The 14,063-nt window shown below is 32.6% G+C and overlaps 1 protein-coding gene and 1 long non-coding RNA gene across 6 annotated transcripts; both read right to left on the reverse strand.

The window, feature by feature from the left end:
• Window positions 1–1,372: 1,372 nt before the first annotated feature.
• Window positions 1,373–5,634, reverse strand: LOC145157200 (uncharacterized). 5 transcript variants are annotated; one of them, XR_013737161.1, is made up of 16 exons: window positions 5,477–5,634; window positions 5,305–5,394; window positions 5,158–5,220; window positions 4,910–5,066; window positions 4,753–4,813; window positions 4,482–4,615; window positions 4,158–4,336; window positions 3,250–3,318; window positions 3,044–3,128; window positions 2,882–2,951; window positions 2,760–2,815; window positions 2,381–2,594; window positions 2,215–2,302; window positions 2,036–2,129; window positions 1,772–1,960; window positions 1,373–1,565 (listed from the first exon to the last, which is right to left on the reverse strand). XR_013737161.1 is itself a non-coding variant. In XM_079076278.1 (11 exons), exons 7-10 carry the CDS (start codon window positions 4,200–4,202, stop codon window positions 3,072–3,074), a joined length of 366 nt encoding a protein of 121 aa, XP_078932404.1. In that variant the 5' UTR covers window positions 4,203–4,336; window positions 4,482–4,615; window positions 4,753–4,813; window positions 4,910–5,066; window positions 5,158–5,220; window positions 5,305–5,394; window positions 5,477–5,634; the 3' UTR covers window positions 2,881–2,951; window positions 3,044–3,071. The 5 variants fall into 5 exon arrangements, 1 of the variants encoding a protein (XP_078932404.1); XR_013737160.1 differs by having other exon boundaries at window positions 3,250–3,812; XM_079076278.1 differs by lacking the exons at window positions 1,373–1,565; window positions 1,772–1,960; window positions 2,036–2,129; ... (1 more) ...; window positions 2,381–2,594; window positions 2,760–2,815 and adding an exon at window positions 3,618–3,812 and having other exon boundaries at window positions 2,881–2,951.
• Window positions 5,635–6,702: 1,068 nt separating this feature from the next.
• LOC145157201 (uncharacterized) lies at window positions 6,703–7,972 on the reverse strand. Its single transcript, XR_013737164.1, has 3 exons — window positions 7,669–7,972; window positions 7,317–7,458; window positions 6,703–7,183 (listed from the first exon to the last, which is right to left on the reverse strand). It is a non-coding gene; the product is annotated as an uncharacterized LOC145157201 (long non-coding RNA).
• Window positions 7,973–14,063: the final 6,091 nt, after the last annotated feature.

Genomic DNA, 14,063 nt, shown 5'->3' on the forward strand with positions numbered 1-14,063 from the left:
CCAAACATGCTTGTATCCATGAATGGTTCCAAAAATGGTTCCTTAAAGCCCTAAACTACTCCATGAAGGGATCTAGCAAATGAATAGTCAAGGTATAGACTTTATACCTCAAAAGAGATGGAAATGGAACACAAACTCTGGATCTACTTGCTTCCTCTGGAGCTCCCAAGCTTCTTCTTCCTTCTCAAGCTTCAAAACCACCAAAAATGGCTCAAGAAGACTCAAAATGGTTAGGGTTTCGAGTTAGGGTTTTCTGGACTAAGGGAGGCGATGAGGGAGGCCATAGTGGGGGTGTTAAGGTGTTTAAATAGGGTGCAAACCCTGAAAGTTAGGGTTTCACTCTGGCAGGCCTACTCGTCGAGTCGAGGCTCCTCGACTCGTCGAGTGGACTTCAAATCCCGCGTCCACATATCCACTTCCTACTCGACGAGTTTGGGGCCTCCAACTCGTCGAGTCCCTTTGTAAAAATGCAAAATCCTTATTTAAAATACGTACCAGGAACCGGGCGTTACAGCGTATCTCGCCTTGCATTGACCACTTTCGGGGTGGTTGACTCCGAACACGGGGCGTATGCAACCTTACGCGGGGCGTACCCTCGCAGAGGCCAAAATCATGATAAGGGCTTAATGGCTTAAGCACTTAAGCCCAAACTCAGATCCACTACTCAAATGTGCTCTAGAACTATAAAGTCTCAAACTTTAAGACTTTGGTCGACCAAAAAGGGCTTAATGCATGGTCTTAATCCATTAAGACCTCCTATAAAGAAAAAGGGACCAAACTAGCTCAAGGGACCTCATTTTTATGCCTTAGGACCCATCCTAAGGTCTGAAAGGACAACCCAACTCGACCAAAACAAAGCATGCACCAAATGACATTCTTGGGACAAGAAAGATCACTACTAGAAAAACAGTCTTTTACAACGCGCAATGCATGTCGTAAAACGCTCAGACGACACGCAAATGCGTGTCAAGGAAGGCCCTGTCATAACGATAGACGACACACTTTTGCACGTCGTCTATTTACGACGCGCATTTACAACACGCAATCACGACACGCATTTACGACGCGCGCTTACGACACGCATTGCGTGTCAATGAAGACCCTGTCATAAAGGAATATGACACGCATTTGCATGTCGTAACCTTATGACGCACGTTTAGGACATGCATTGCGTATCATTAAAGCCCATGTCATAAAAGAAGATGACACGCATTTGCGTGTCATAAACTTCAACAACCATTTACGATATACATTTACGACACGTCTTTACGATACTCATTTACGCATAATACAAAAATATGGAAACAAATATATACCAAAACAAACAATTTCATCCAATAACATCATGTCAATAAATTCTAATACAGTGGTATTAAGGGGATCTGATTGTACATTGCTATTAAGAGGTTTTCCCTAACTATATAACTTAATACTACATTGCTATTACGGAACACCTTCTTGTTTCTACTTCTAATTGTTATGCTTCTTCTGTTTCCACATGATACCTGTGGAGGCTCCACCCAATTATCACTCACAATCTTCTTAAAGTCAACCTTGTTCTCATCCTTCATAAATTAAAACACAAAGTCATGAAGAAGTTATGAGCATGAGATAACATAGTAATACAACATAATCATAGGACAAGAGAACAGTTGAATACCTTGTCATTATCAAAATCATACAAATCAGCAGTTGCATATGTAATCCATTAGAAGTTAGAATACAATAAAGAAAGTAAAAAGGAAGATGCATAAAAATTAAATGTACATACTGTCGTCCATTTTGAACTTGATTGCATATTCTGTGAATTTTTTCATCTTGGCATCAAGGTCAGTAGTTGCCTCTTCTCCCTTAGCAATGATTCTATCGATATCTTCATCTGTGATTGTACTATCCTTTGAACTGAATACCATTTCCGCACCAAACCTCACCATTTGTATCATCTCATCTTTGTTTATAGCTGCCAAAAAAAAAGATGACATGTTATTTAGAAGTAATGGAAACTAGTAAAAAGGTGATATGAAGAAATGCTTACTCTTTTGCTCAGCCAAACGTCCTTGTTGAATAACCAAAGCATTAAGTGCAAGCTTTTTATAAGCTCTTTCAACGACTTTCTCCTCTATAGTGTACTGTTTATGTTTACAATCAATTAAAATTAGTAAACAATCATTTCAGCAATCAATCAAATGGAAAGGAAAGAAGCTATAAAGGAACCTCAGTGCAAAATCAGAACACTTGAACTTCTTTCTTCTGCCCAATTCTATGAGCACGATTCTGAGCTTGCAAATCCACTTGTGGATTCCTACAAAATTAAATTTATATTCGAATTAAACAAAACCACTAGTTTAAAAAAAAACCAAAAAATAAACTCCAGTCTCACCAGTCACTGTCATACAAAATGACAATATCTGCAATCGCAAGATTGATACCAAGGCCTCCAGCTCTTGTTGATAATAAAAACACAAACTTTTCACTTCCTGGCTTATTAAAAGCATCAATGGAGGCATCACGATCTTCACCTCCAGTGTTTCCATCAATACAAAATATCCACGAAACATCAAGTAATTTTCCAGAATGTCCAGCAGCCTTGTCATCTATTATAGTACACCACAAATTCTTTTAATATAATAAGAAATAGACTTGATTAAACCAATACTTTCATGTTGCATAACAAATATAAATATAGATGTTAAAAGTATGAACCTGTGAGAATATCAACGCCCTTGAAGTCAAAAGTCAAAAGTTGAAATGGTAAATACCTGTGAAACAGCCTGTTTACACAACTGATGCACAGTCTCATCATTCATTATAACTCCTGTGAAATGTAACACACATGAAAAATGAGGGCAAAAATGTAAAAAGTCAAAAAAGGAACACTTACCATCTTCTCTGACAATACCATCATGCCCATCTGAAGAATACGGGTCTAGAGCAACATCAGTGTAGATTATCTGTTCATGTGATTTCACCAACAGGTAAATATAAATATAACTACTTTTAGTAAAAACTAAAAAGAAAATATAGGTTGAATGTAAATTCTTACAAGATCAGGGTACTTGTCTTTAAGAAACCTAATTGTTCGAGGATATTAATCCGGAATCATTATATGATTCATCTCCTGTAGGGGTCTAAAGAGGCAAAACACAATCATCATGTAACATTTTTTTCAAAGTATAAAAATGCCTTAATAATAATAAATAGATGTTGTTAAATATTACATTTAGCACATTTAAGAAAATAGATAGCAACCTTTAATGCATCTAGAACTTTTGGGAAAAGCACAATACTGTTGACCCCAACATCACGGGCCTTTGCCACCTGTACCAAGTATACTGTTAACATAAAGCTATTTGAAAATAAATGAAATCTCAAAGTAACATGATTGATCCATAGTTAAATCAAGACTTGTCATTTATATTTGAAAATAAATGAAATCTCAAAGTAACATGGGGATGTGTATTATCTGTATTTTGGGGTGAGACACTTTTTGGGTTATGGAGATTAACATGGGGGAGGGGTATTATCGGAAGAAAAGCTACAAGGAACAACAAAACACAAAAGTTCCTCAATTGGGGACACACTAGGCATATCAGGGGCAGTATCGGAAATAAAATTACTGTTATTGGTAGTTTTTGGTGTGTATCTATATCTTTAGAAGGTATGCTTGATTGAGAAACAATATTGTCCTGTTTTTGTATGGCTGAATTCATATCAGGGGCAATATCGGCAGATTTCGAGAGAAAACTTGATTCATTTAAAGCAAATGGTTGAGGGATTTTGTTGTCTGTAACTGCAGGAATGACAACTTCATTCTGAAAACAAGAAGCAAAATCAATTAGCAAGAACATTGTAGTCATTAAGTCCATTAAGTAAAAAAGAAAATATGTTCCCAAAATAGCCCTCACCTTGCATGTCCAACCACCAAACCCACTAACTAGTTGAATAACTATAACAAATGGCTGTTGATTTAATAACTGCTATAAAGTAACATTTTAAACAACTATTTTGTTTGATATATAAAAAATGATTCACATTCAATTAGCCAATTATATTTCATCATAACATGATTAGCAAGTAACTTAATCTAGTAAGCTATATCGGTTTTCTTTTTGACTTTTTGACATAATGCAGAAAGAACAAAGGAAACAGAAACGTACATATGCTATGATGTTGACACCAGTTTCTTCATCTCGATCTTCCATTATAACTTTTTAATGGAGGAAATTTCCTCAAGAAGATGAATATAAGTGGCCCCACCACCAGGCACAATAATTCAAAATGCATTTCCACAAGAAATTCAAGCTTATATGGAGTTGAAACAAGATGTTCTCCATTCCTGAAATTTTGAATAATGCAACCATTAGATTCAAAAAAACCAACAAATCCAAAGATGTTAGTAGTCATGGAAACTGAGTCACAATGGAAAGGAATGGAATGCTTGATTCCATTCCAATGTAGTTAAGAAAAGAATGTAGACATACCTGCACATCAGTGCACTCATAAACAGGTCTCCTTCTCCCAAAATAAATTTCTCCAACAAGTTGAGCATGATATGGAGTTAAGGTTGCATATAATTCTTTGTATTGTGGAAACGTGGCATATAAGATGATTTCACCTAATTAAACAAAATATTTAAAAATCAGAAACCAATAATATATATATATATATATATATATATATATATATATATATATATATATATATATATATATATATATATATATCAACATCTGAAAAATTAAATTCACATACCTGGTTTTTATTTGCATCAACAAGAATAACATTTCCTGATTTTGATTGTACTTCAGCTGTTCTGCTCTCCACACCAACATGTCCCCACATTTTTTTATTTAAATGAGTAAACTAAAAATGAAATACATTAAGAAAAATATTAAATCAAAAAACTTACTACAATTAAATTTAGTTGATACTTGCTTATATAATAGCAGATCTGGTTTTTAATTTATAAATTTAAGGAATTTTTTTATAAAAAATATCGGCATAAAGAAGCTCTGCCAGGGACGAATTAAAGGGATAATCGATAACATTAAAGCAGACAATATTCCCTGAAACAGAAAAAATAATAATTTTTTTTAAAACAAGATGATATAATTATATAATTAGAGTAAAATTTATAATTACAGATGAAATACAAACCAGATTAGAACACACAAACACCATTTGCTTCCCCAACAGAACACTTGTGAATATTGTCAACACCTGTGGAAGACATGAAAGTTGTAAATATAATTGAGATAAATGTAAAATTACCTATTTACCCAGGGTTAAAAATAAAAAAGTTACATGTTCAAGACGCATTGACCGACATATGCATGAAATTGCACATACTGATAAAGCAGTTGCCTCTTCCTCCACTGAAAGTGCCCTGTGAGCCTATAGTAACATACATTACACCATCAAGTAGTGAACACAAAACTATACATTATAAAACTATTTTTTTAAATAAAAAAAAAACCTCTGAAAGTTCAAAAGTTGTGCTACATGACATCAAATCAATAGTAGAATCGGCCATATGTAAAACTGTTTCATCAGGTCTATGAAATTCCAGAGGATGCAGGTGTTCAAGGGGGTGAAACTTTGTTGTTGAGGCTCTTGTGGGGACACATAAACGATTGTATTCACATATAAAAATAAACATGTCTGATATATATATATATATATATATATATATATATATATATATGTTATTATACAATTAATATAAGTAAAAAAACACCAAAAACTATATCTGAAAAAAAAAAAAAAAAAAAAAAAACCAGCAACAACTACCAGTATATCTTTTTCTAGTAAAAACAAGTTTATATGTGAAGCATGATTTCCAGAAATGTTAAACTTAAAGTTGATAACCAATTATTTTGTTTCAATTTCAAATAAGGTAATTATAACATTTTAGCTATGCATTTACATAAAAAAGAGCATTATTGAGCAATGCTGACAAATCTTATTAGTGTTATAATGAACTTCCAATAATTAGGGGTAAACGCTGAATACAGTCAACTCAAGTTCTCATCTCGAATTGTGCAAAAAAAGGAATCAATTTATCATAAGTGACGGGTGACACGTTCTCTCACAAAAAACTTGCACATGATACCTAGTAATTGTGAGTGAGAAAACGAAGGATATTGCATAATTTTGCAAATTACAACACACCAAGTGTATTATATTCGTGGAAAAGAAGAAGCGAATACATACCTTAAGCTGATTGTATATTATTATTATTTTGTAGATGGTGGGCATGAAGAACCAGGAGGTGTTTCAATTTGAAGCTTTTGTTTCTTTTTCTTGGGTTGTAATGTAAACTCAGGGTTAGGAGGAGGTAAAAAATTAACTTACCATCCACTGCACCCTGAAATACAAAATGCAAAAAATTAAACATTAATGATCATTGTTTTTTGTTTTTATAAAATAACCTGAACCATAATAGATGCTGAACCATAATAGATGCAAAACCCAACACCATGAGTACTACCTACAAAGTTTGAACCAAGATGCAAGATTAGCAATCCATGTCTATGGTGAAATATCTCAAATTTTGTGTCACCAAATAAGTCCTCACTACGAGCCTTGCCGGAAGCTGTAAAAAAACTATGCGACAAACAAAAAAAACAAACAATTAAGCGAGATGTTATTATATGTTAGGAGTAGAATTGGAATTTTACTTGCATAAGGCGTGGTAGCAGCATATGGCATGGGAGAAGAGTAAGATAAGGAAACCTAAAGTTGGAGGGACAAAGCAAACTACAACAATGGAAACAAGTGATGTGGCTAATCAAGACAGAAACATAATTAGTTGGAGTTGAAAGTTTTCTTTTTGAATATTCAAATATAACTTAACTCTTCATTTCTTCTTGTTAATTTAAGGTGCTAAAGTGTGTCATGATCTTAGAGGGAAGAAGACAATGGATAAACCATACTCAGGTGAGATATTGGCAATAGTTTCTCTATCAGCCAAATTCAGGGTTTATAGAAAAGTAAACGTATCTAAAAATTAGAAGGATTTAGAGTGTTAATTAAAGAAAAAGAGCGTACCTGAAGGCATCTGTTCAGAACCAAAAGGAAAACAATTGTGTTAATAGGTGATCGGTTGTTGGGCAACATATATGATTAAATGCACATATCCATGATTCACTCAGAAACTCCACCTCTGAAATTACGTCTTCAACTTATCCATAATAAAAATGAAAACCCCAAATATCACAGACTACTATTTTGAAAACCCCAAATAACACAAACTGCTATTTTGCAGATGTAGATGGAAAAAAAGTTACAGATGGAAATGGAGAAACAAATCGAACCTGTAAATAAAAGGCGGTGATGGTGGTGTAAACAGGTGAGTGGTGGTGAACGTCCAACCCCCAGAATTTTGAAGCCCCAACTGATCAGGGTTTTAGTTTCGCACCAAGAACATCGATCCAGGTGATTTTCTTTCCATCCAAGCTTCGATATAAAAAAACGTGACAAAATCAAAAAGGTTTTTACCTCAGAATCTCAGATTATAAACAAAAGGGGAGATGTAAGATGGCTTTGATCGTGAGGGGTTTTAGAGAGAACGGGAAGAAAATGAGAGGGGCTCGGGTTTTTAGACTGAGATAGGGATGACAAGATTTGAGAAAGAGTGAAAATTAAGCTACTTGGGTGAAAATGGACCTGTGATCTTTGTCTTGAGCACGTAATCTTTGTCTTGAGCCCTAGTTCTTCCAATTTTGGGAGGGAGCGTGTTTAACGACTCAGAGGGAAAAAAGGTCGAGAAAAGAGGATAGCCTCCTTCATTTACCTCCATATGGTTGCAGAGCTCCAAAAATACAAAAGGGAGAAAGAGTGATAGCAGCACAATCCTATTAGGGTTTCTTATGGAGATGATTTTACAGCATACGAAGAAGAAGGAAGAGATCGGGAGGGGGTTTTCATTTTTGGGATTTCATTTCCCACCTTTTTTGTTAATAAAACGGAGAACGCGTGTTCATAGGAAAAAATCTAAAACGACACGTTTGCACGACACTCTTTTATATGATAGGTGTCTTCCGTGTTTTTAATTTTTTCTGTTGGACACTAATCTTAGGGCACGCACAGATCGTGTCCTCTATCCTTCAAATTTTCAAAAAATTGACATTATTTTTAGGTCACGCACAAATGCTTGTCCTATATCAGTGTGTGTCATTGTTTGCGTGTCATTAAAGGGCTGTTTTCTAGTAGTGGATATTTAAGAAGCAACCTAAATGAGATCTAAACTATCTAAGCATAAAGGTAGAAGCTTTATACCTTTTGGAGCTTCCCCAGAAGATGAAAAACCAAGATCTACAAGCTTGATTCCTTCCTTGACTCCTTTGATGCTCTTTCTTCTCATTCAACCACACCAACAACACACTTTAGGCCCTAAAACTCTCTCTCATGGGCTAGGGTTTGCTAAGAACGGTTCAACGACTTGAAGGGTGAGAGAATGAAGCAAAAAGATTCATAATGGTGCTTAAATACCCTCCAAACCCTAAAAGTTAGGGTTTCAGTTTGGCACTCGTACGTCCAGCGTACATATGTGTACGCCCAGCGTACTAGGACACGCCCTAGTACGCTTAGTGTACTCACATGTACACCCTGCGTACTACTCAAACTCCCAAAATCACCATTTTGCCACTACGGCCTCCCTTTGACACTTCTTTCCAAACCAAGGGCCAAAGATGACATAATTAAAATCCAATGGAAGAATTTGAAGTTACTTGAAAGATGGGGTGTTACAGAAATTCTTAAGATGCTTATATGATACCTTGAATGTAATTCAAGTTATGGACACCAACAATGTTAATCTTGTTGATGTGAAACTTCAAAAAATAAGCTTAAGCCTAAACTTATTTGGGATAATTATACATTTATGGTCTTTCTTGATGGGTGTATGGATGAGGATAAAAAAGGGAGCGGGTAGGAGTTTCTATAAGGTCGAGTGGGCAAATATACAGAAAAATGTTAATGAAAGGACGGGGAAAAGATTGGAAATAAAGCAACTCAAAAACAAATGGGACACTATGCGGAAAGGATGGAAGATATATGATCGTTTAATGAGGCTAGAATCTGGCATTTCATATGATAGCGTGAGAAAAATAATCATAGCATCACCAGAGTGGTGGGAGGAGAAAATAAAGGTAATAATTATATTAATTTTCTATTAACTTGTTATTTTTAGTGCAATTTTAATGACATTTTCATTTTTATTACATAGGGAGATAAAGACTATGCTAAGTTTAGGGATAAAAATTTAGAGATATATGAGACATATTACGAGAAGTTATTTCTGGATTCTGTTGCTATAGGGGTAAAAATGATGATATGTATGAGTGTCGTACGAGATATGATCGTAGGAGATATATATGTCAGCGTAAACCGAAGTGGACGCAATGGCGCTTGATTTATTTTTGAAACTATTTTGTATTCTCATTATTATGGTTTAATGTAGCATGATTGCTGAAACATTTTAAATGTTGCTGAACATTAAATATGGTTTAATGTATTCACATTATTATGGTTTAATATTTTAAATGTTATTGAAACATTAGATATTTTATAAAAAAAATTATTAATTAAGAAAACTTATTCGTAAAAAAAATTATTAATTAAGAAAACTTATTCGTAAAAAAAGGCTTACTTGTAAAAAAATCTTATTAGAATTAAATTAAAAAAAAAGGTTAGTTATATTAGTTATAATAAGAAAAATAAGTCATAATATAAAAGGAAGACCTTTTGGTATATATATATATATATATATATATATATATATATATATATATATATATATATATATATATATATATATATATATATATATATATATATGAGCTAGGTTCAAATGTTTCTATAAACTATTGTGTGTATGTATGCACCAATGAGAATTGAGGAAATAATAAATCAGTAAATAAATTAAAAAAGGGTATAATGGTAATTAGTATATCTAATTATGGTAAAAAAATAATTCAATTAATCTCTCCTTAATTAGTTAAATCCTACAAAACCAACATCCCTAACCCTAAAGAGTACGACGACTTCCTCAATGATCGATGCCTCTGTTACTCTTTTCCACCAAAAAGGCTTCCAACTTCTTCAATCGCTGACCAAAAAAATCAAAGACCCCCTTCATGTCGATCCTCCACCAGTCACCACTATTGACCGCCATCACTTGCGTCCACCATCTCAGCACTGTGATTCTAGCAATTGTTCTTCACCCTCCACCGATAAAATTGAAGATCAAAATCAATTCATCCCTTGATTTATGGAGCAGTTACCTTAAAATGTGATCGAATAACACCCAAACACGGTTGCGATAGGGATGCAACAGAGAAATTCTGTCAATGGACATCCATAGGGAACGATGGCTCCGATTTATCATAAAAAATAGTCGGAAATAGCGGCGGCCTGAAGAAGACGAAGGTGAGGGAAGGTTCCAAACGCAGGTATGTCAATTTTCCATTCAGGTTGATTTTCCCCTAACCCTAACACAAGATCACACAGGAAATCTCCATGAGTCTCTTTGGCGAGGATAGCACCTTTGTCGATTTTGGTTTCACAGGAAACCCTAAATAAAATTTCTGATGGAGTTTCTCTAAAGCAAATGATTTACCATTGGTTAGCTTGGCTTCAGCATGGGTGCTTACTCCTGTCTCTATTTCATTTGACTTGTCAACTTTTGGCAATAAGTCCCACAAGGAAGAGGCTGATTTCATACTCTCAATTGACAATTCTATTGTTTTTCTTCTATTCTAATACCTATGTGTTTAATTTATCAGATGAGAACATCAGTCTCCTTACCACTGGGGCTGAGAATGTTTAGGTCAAAACCATTCTGCAAGAATAGTTTATTCTATAAGAATTTTATTGTTGTATTCTGATAGAATTGTAGTTAATTAGTTATATGTTTAATGTGCACGTGTTACAAGTGTATCACTACATAATATTTGGCAATGAATTTGTGATAGAAATGGCTTGAAGAATGCTTGAAGACTTGATGGGAAAGGCTCCTTATATAAAATCATTCTCATGCAATACAATTCTGACAGAATGTCAATCTCACAAAATGTCAATCTCATAGAATGCTAGCATATTTTGAAATGGCTTAGAGGTCAAACATACACAAGACATCTAGAAACGAAACAAGAAAGTGAATGAAGATTCTTTCAAGAATGTCGATATTTTTTTTGCAAGAGATTTCAAGAATGAATGTAGTTTATGTTCATAGTTGTATTCTTTAAGAATGAATGTAATTACTTATTCTAAACTATTAAACTTCGTCTTATATAAAATTTGTATTCACTAAAAATTATTGGTCTTGATAATATGTGTTAATAATATTATGTTCATAGTTGTATACCATTCTGACAGAATTATAGAATATCATTCTAACAAAATAACATTCTGATAAAATAAAATCGGTTTATGTTTACAAATTACGTTTTAAATTGAATTAATTTGAAAAAAATAAGATTTCTTAAACCAAAATCATTAATTATCCCATAAATCTCGGTTTTTCCTTTTTTAAATTTGTCTCAATTGACTAAAATGCTCTTATACTGAAATTTGTGTGATTATATGGTGCATGTTACCCTATTGTAATATCATGGACCCTCAGATCATGACATCTGATTTTATTTCATCCGATGGTCCAGATCTATGCACTGGCACACAGTAGTTAGTAGAAACAAAATAACATAAGCTATATATATATATATATATATATATATATATATATATATATATATATATATATATATATATATATATATATATATATATATATATATATATATATATATATATATAAAAGCAGTTTTGTTTTGCCAAACACCAAAAATGACATATCAACTTATAGCGTTTTGACACTGGATAAGCTTAGCTAAACACTTTTTTAAAAACTCCGTTTTGACACAGCTAGAAGATGTTTTTGTTTTTTGTTTGCAGATCTTCTTGGTCTTTTCTGTCTGCGCAGACTGTTTGTTTTTTTGAAGACTGCAGACTTAAAAATGTTTGTGCGTCCTCTTCTTGGTGCATATGTGGATCAGAGTCTTCAGACATCTTCTAGCTTAAAAAAAACACATATATCTTTATTTTTTTTTAGTTTTTTTAAATTTATATTTATTCTAACTTTATTAATAATAAACAATTTGGGAAAAAAAAGTTACAATACTTAAAAAAAAAAAGTTCAACGACACAAACATAATATTTTTGACAAATTTATAAATAAAGATTTATTACAATAATGGTCGTTGAAGTTGTTTATATAAATATGAAAAAAAAATCATAATATATTCTTATATTTTTTGTGTCAAATTTTATAAAACATTATTTAATACAATATCGTCAATTTCTTGGAAAATATTTATGGTACGTTTTTAGTTGATTTAATTGAAAAAATTGAAGTTTATTTTCATCCATTTATGTATCAAATTCTTTGATTCCTAATTACAATGTTTATGTATAATTTTGCGACCAAAATTGTTGGTTTTTATCAAATATATACGTTAATTTGTACCGTTTTTATTTTCACTTTTTATACAATAATACATAAAAGTTGATCGAGATTTGTTAATTATTTATAACAAAGTCATAAAAATATTAAAAAACACTTTGAAATTAAAAAAAAATAGTTTATTTAGATTTTAGTAGTCTGCAGATGATAAAAAACAAACATTCTTTTTTTTCAGGTTGCAGACGTTTATTTCATCTATTCTATTGCAGAGATTTACAGATTTGATCACAGACTGCATGTCTTAGAAAAAACAAACATCACCTAAGTTAATAAACTATAAGTTAAAAAGTTAAAACTATTTTAAATAAGCTTTGCCATACACCCCTTAATATATAAAACCCTAAACTGCCTCCTCTCTCCCTTACATGTTGACGTCAACCCTCTTTATCTCCTTGGTGTCATCATCAACTAAGCAAGGAACAAAGAAGAAATATGTGTTTCTTTATTGATAGGACTCTAGGAGTCTAGCAACTCTTTTTGTCTCTTCTGTGTGGATTATGACAAAGAAAGATCTGCTTTGATCTTAATTTTTTTTATATCAAATGATGTCCACTATAATTGTGGTAAACTTCTAAACAGCCTATGGTTGTCGTTATTAGTTAATGATCTAGTATGATCTAATTGGATCATCATTTGCGAATTTCTTTTGAATTGCATTTTTCCGTCGTGTGATTAGTTTGTTTGCTTAAAAGTATTTTGTAAACAGCCTATAAATATGTAATTCGAAACCTGAGAACCATAATGACAACCCTAGATTCATTCCTTGGTGGACCAAAGAAGACCAATAACACAAGGCTAGCCACGACCCCAACAAGAGGAGGCCTCAATCCATGCTTCGGCCCAAGCCATGACGTCAAACAGCTCACCATGGTTCCCGATTACAAGAAGCGACAACCAATGATGAGATTCCAGACGACGGTTTGACCCATTTTCAACTCGTTTAGATTTGGATCCCATCCCTTAGTCTTTGGATTGATTAATTTATGTTGGCTTATAAGTTATACATTGATTTTAGGTTGCGTATAGACAATACACATGTTTTATTTATTTATTTATTTTTTTTATTTTATTTTATTATTTTATGTTATTATGCATGTGATTTTATTATATATTTTTAATATTGTTTTTCTTAAAAACAAATAAAATTATTAAAATAGAAAACTATAATCAATTTGTTTAATATTTATTTATTTTTTCGATTAAAAAATAGTTAGAAAACTCAAATTGATTATTCTTTTAAAAAAAATCATGCATTAAAGAATCGTTGCTATTCACGCAAATTTTTTGTAACACTAATTTTCTTTTGTAGAATTAGGATTATGCTAAATTCTATAAAACTACTAAGGTTTGTTTTTTTCGATTTAAAAATTGATTTTTTCTGGTTTAACCATTGATAATTTGTTTTTTCTTCAGAAAACCGCTGAGTTTTTCCCATAATTAATTGAAAAAGACATTTGGAAGATTATTTTTCGGTTAAAAATGGTTTCAATTAAAAAAATTGAATTTTTAATAGTTAAATTGTAAAAAGGTATTTCAAGTG

Source organism: Lactuca virosa, chromosome 2 (genome assembly GCF_052849685.1).
Source record: "Lactuca virosa cultivar CGN04683 chromosome 2, Lactuca_virosa_CGN04683_v6, whole genome shotgun sequence".
Lineage (NCBI taxonomy): Eukaryota > Viridiplantae > Streptophyta > Magnoliopsida > Asterales > Asteraceae > Lactuca > Lactuca virosa.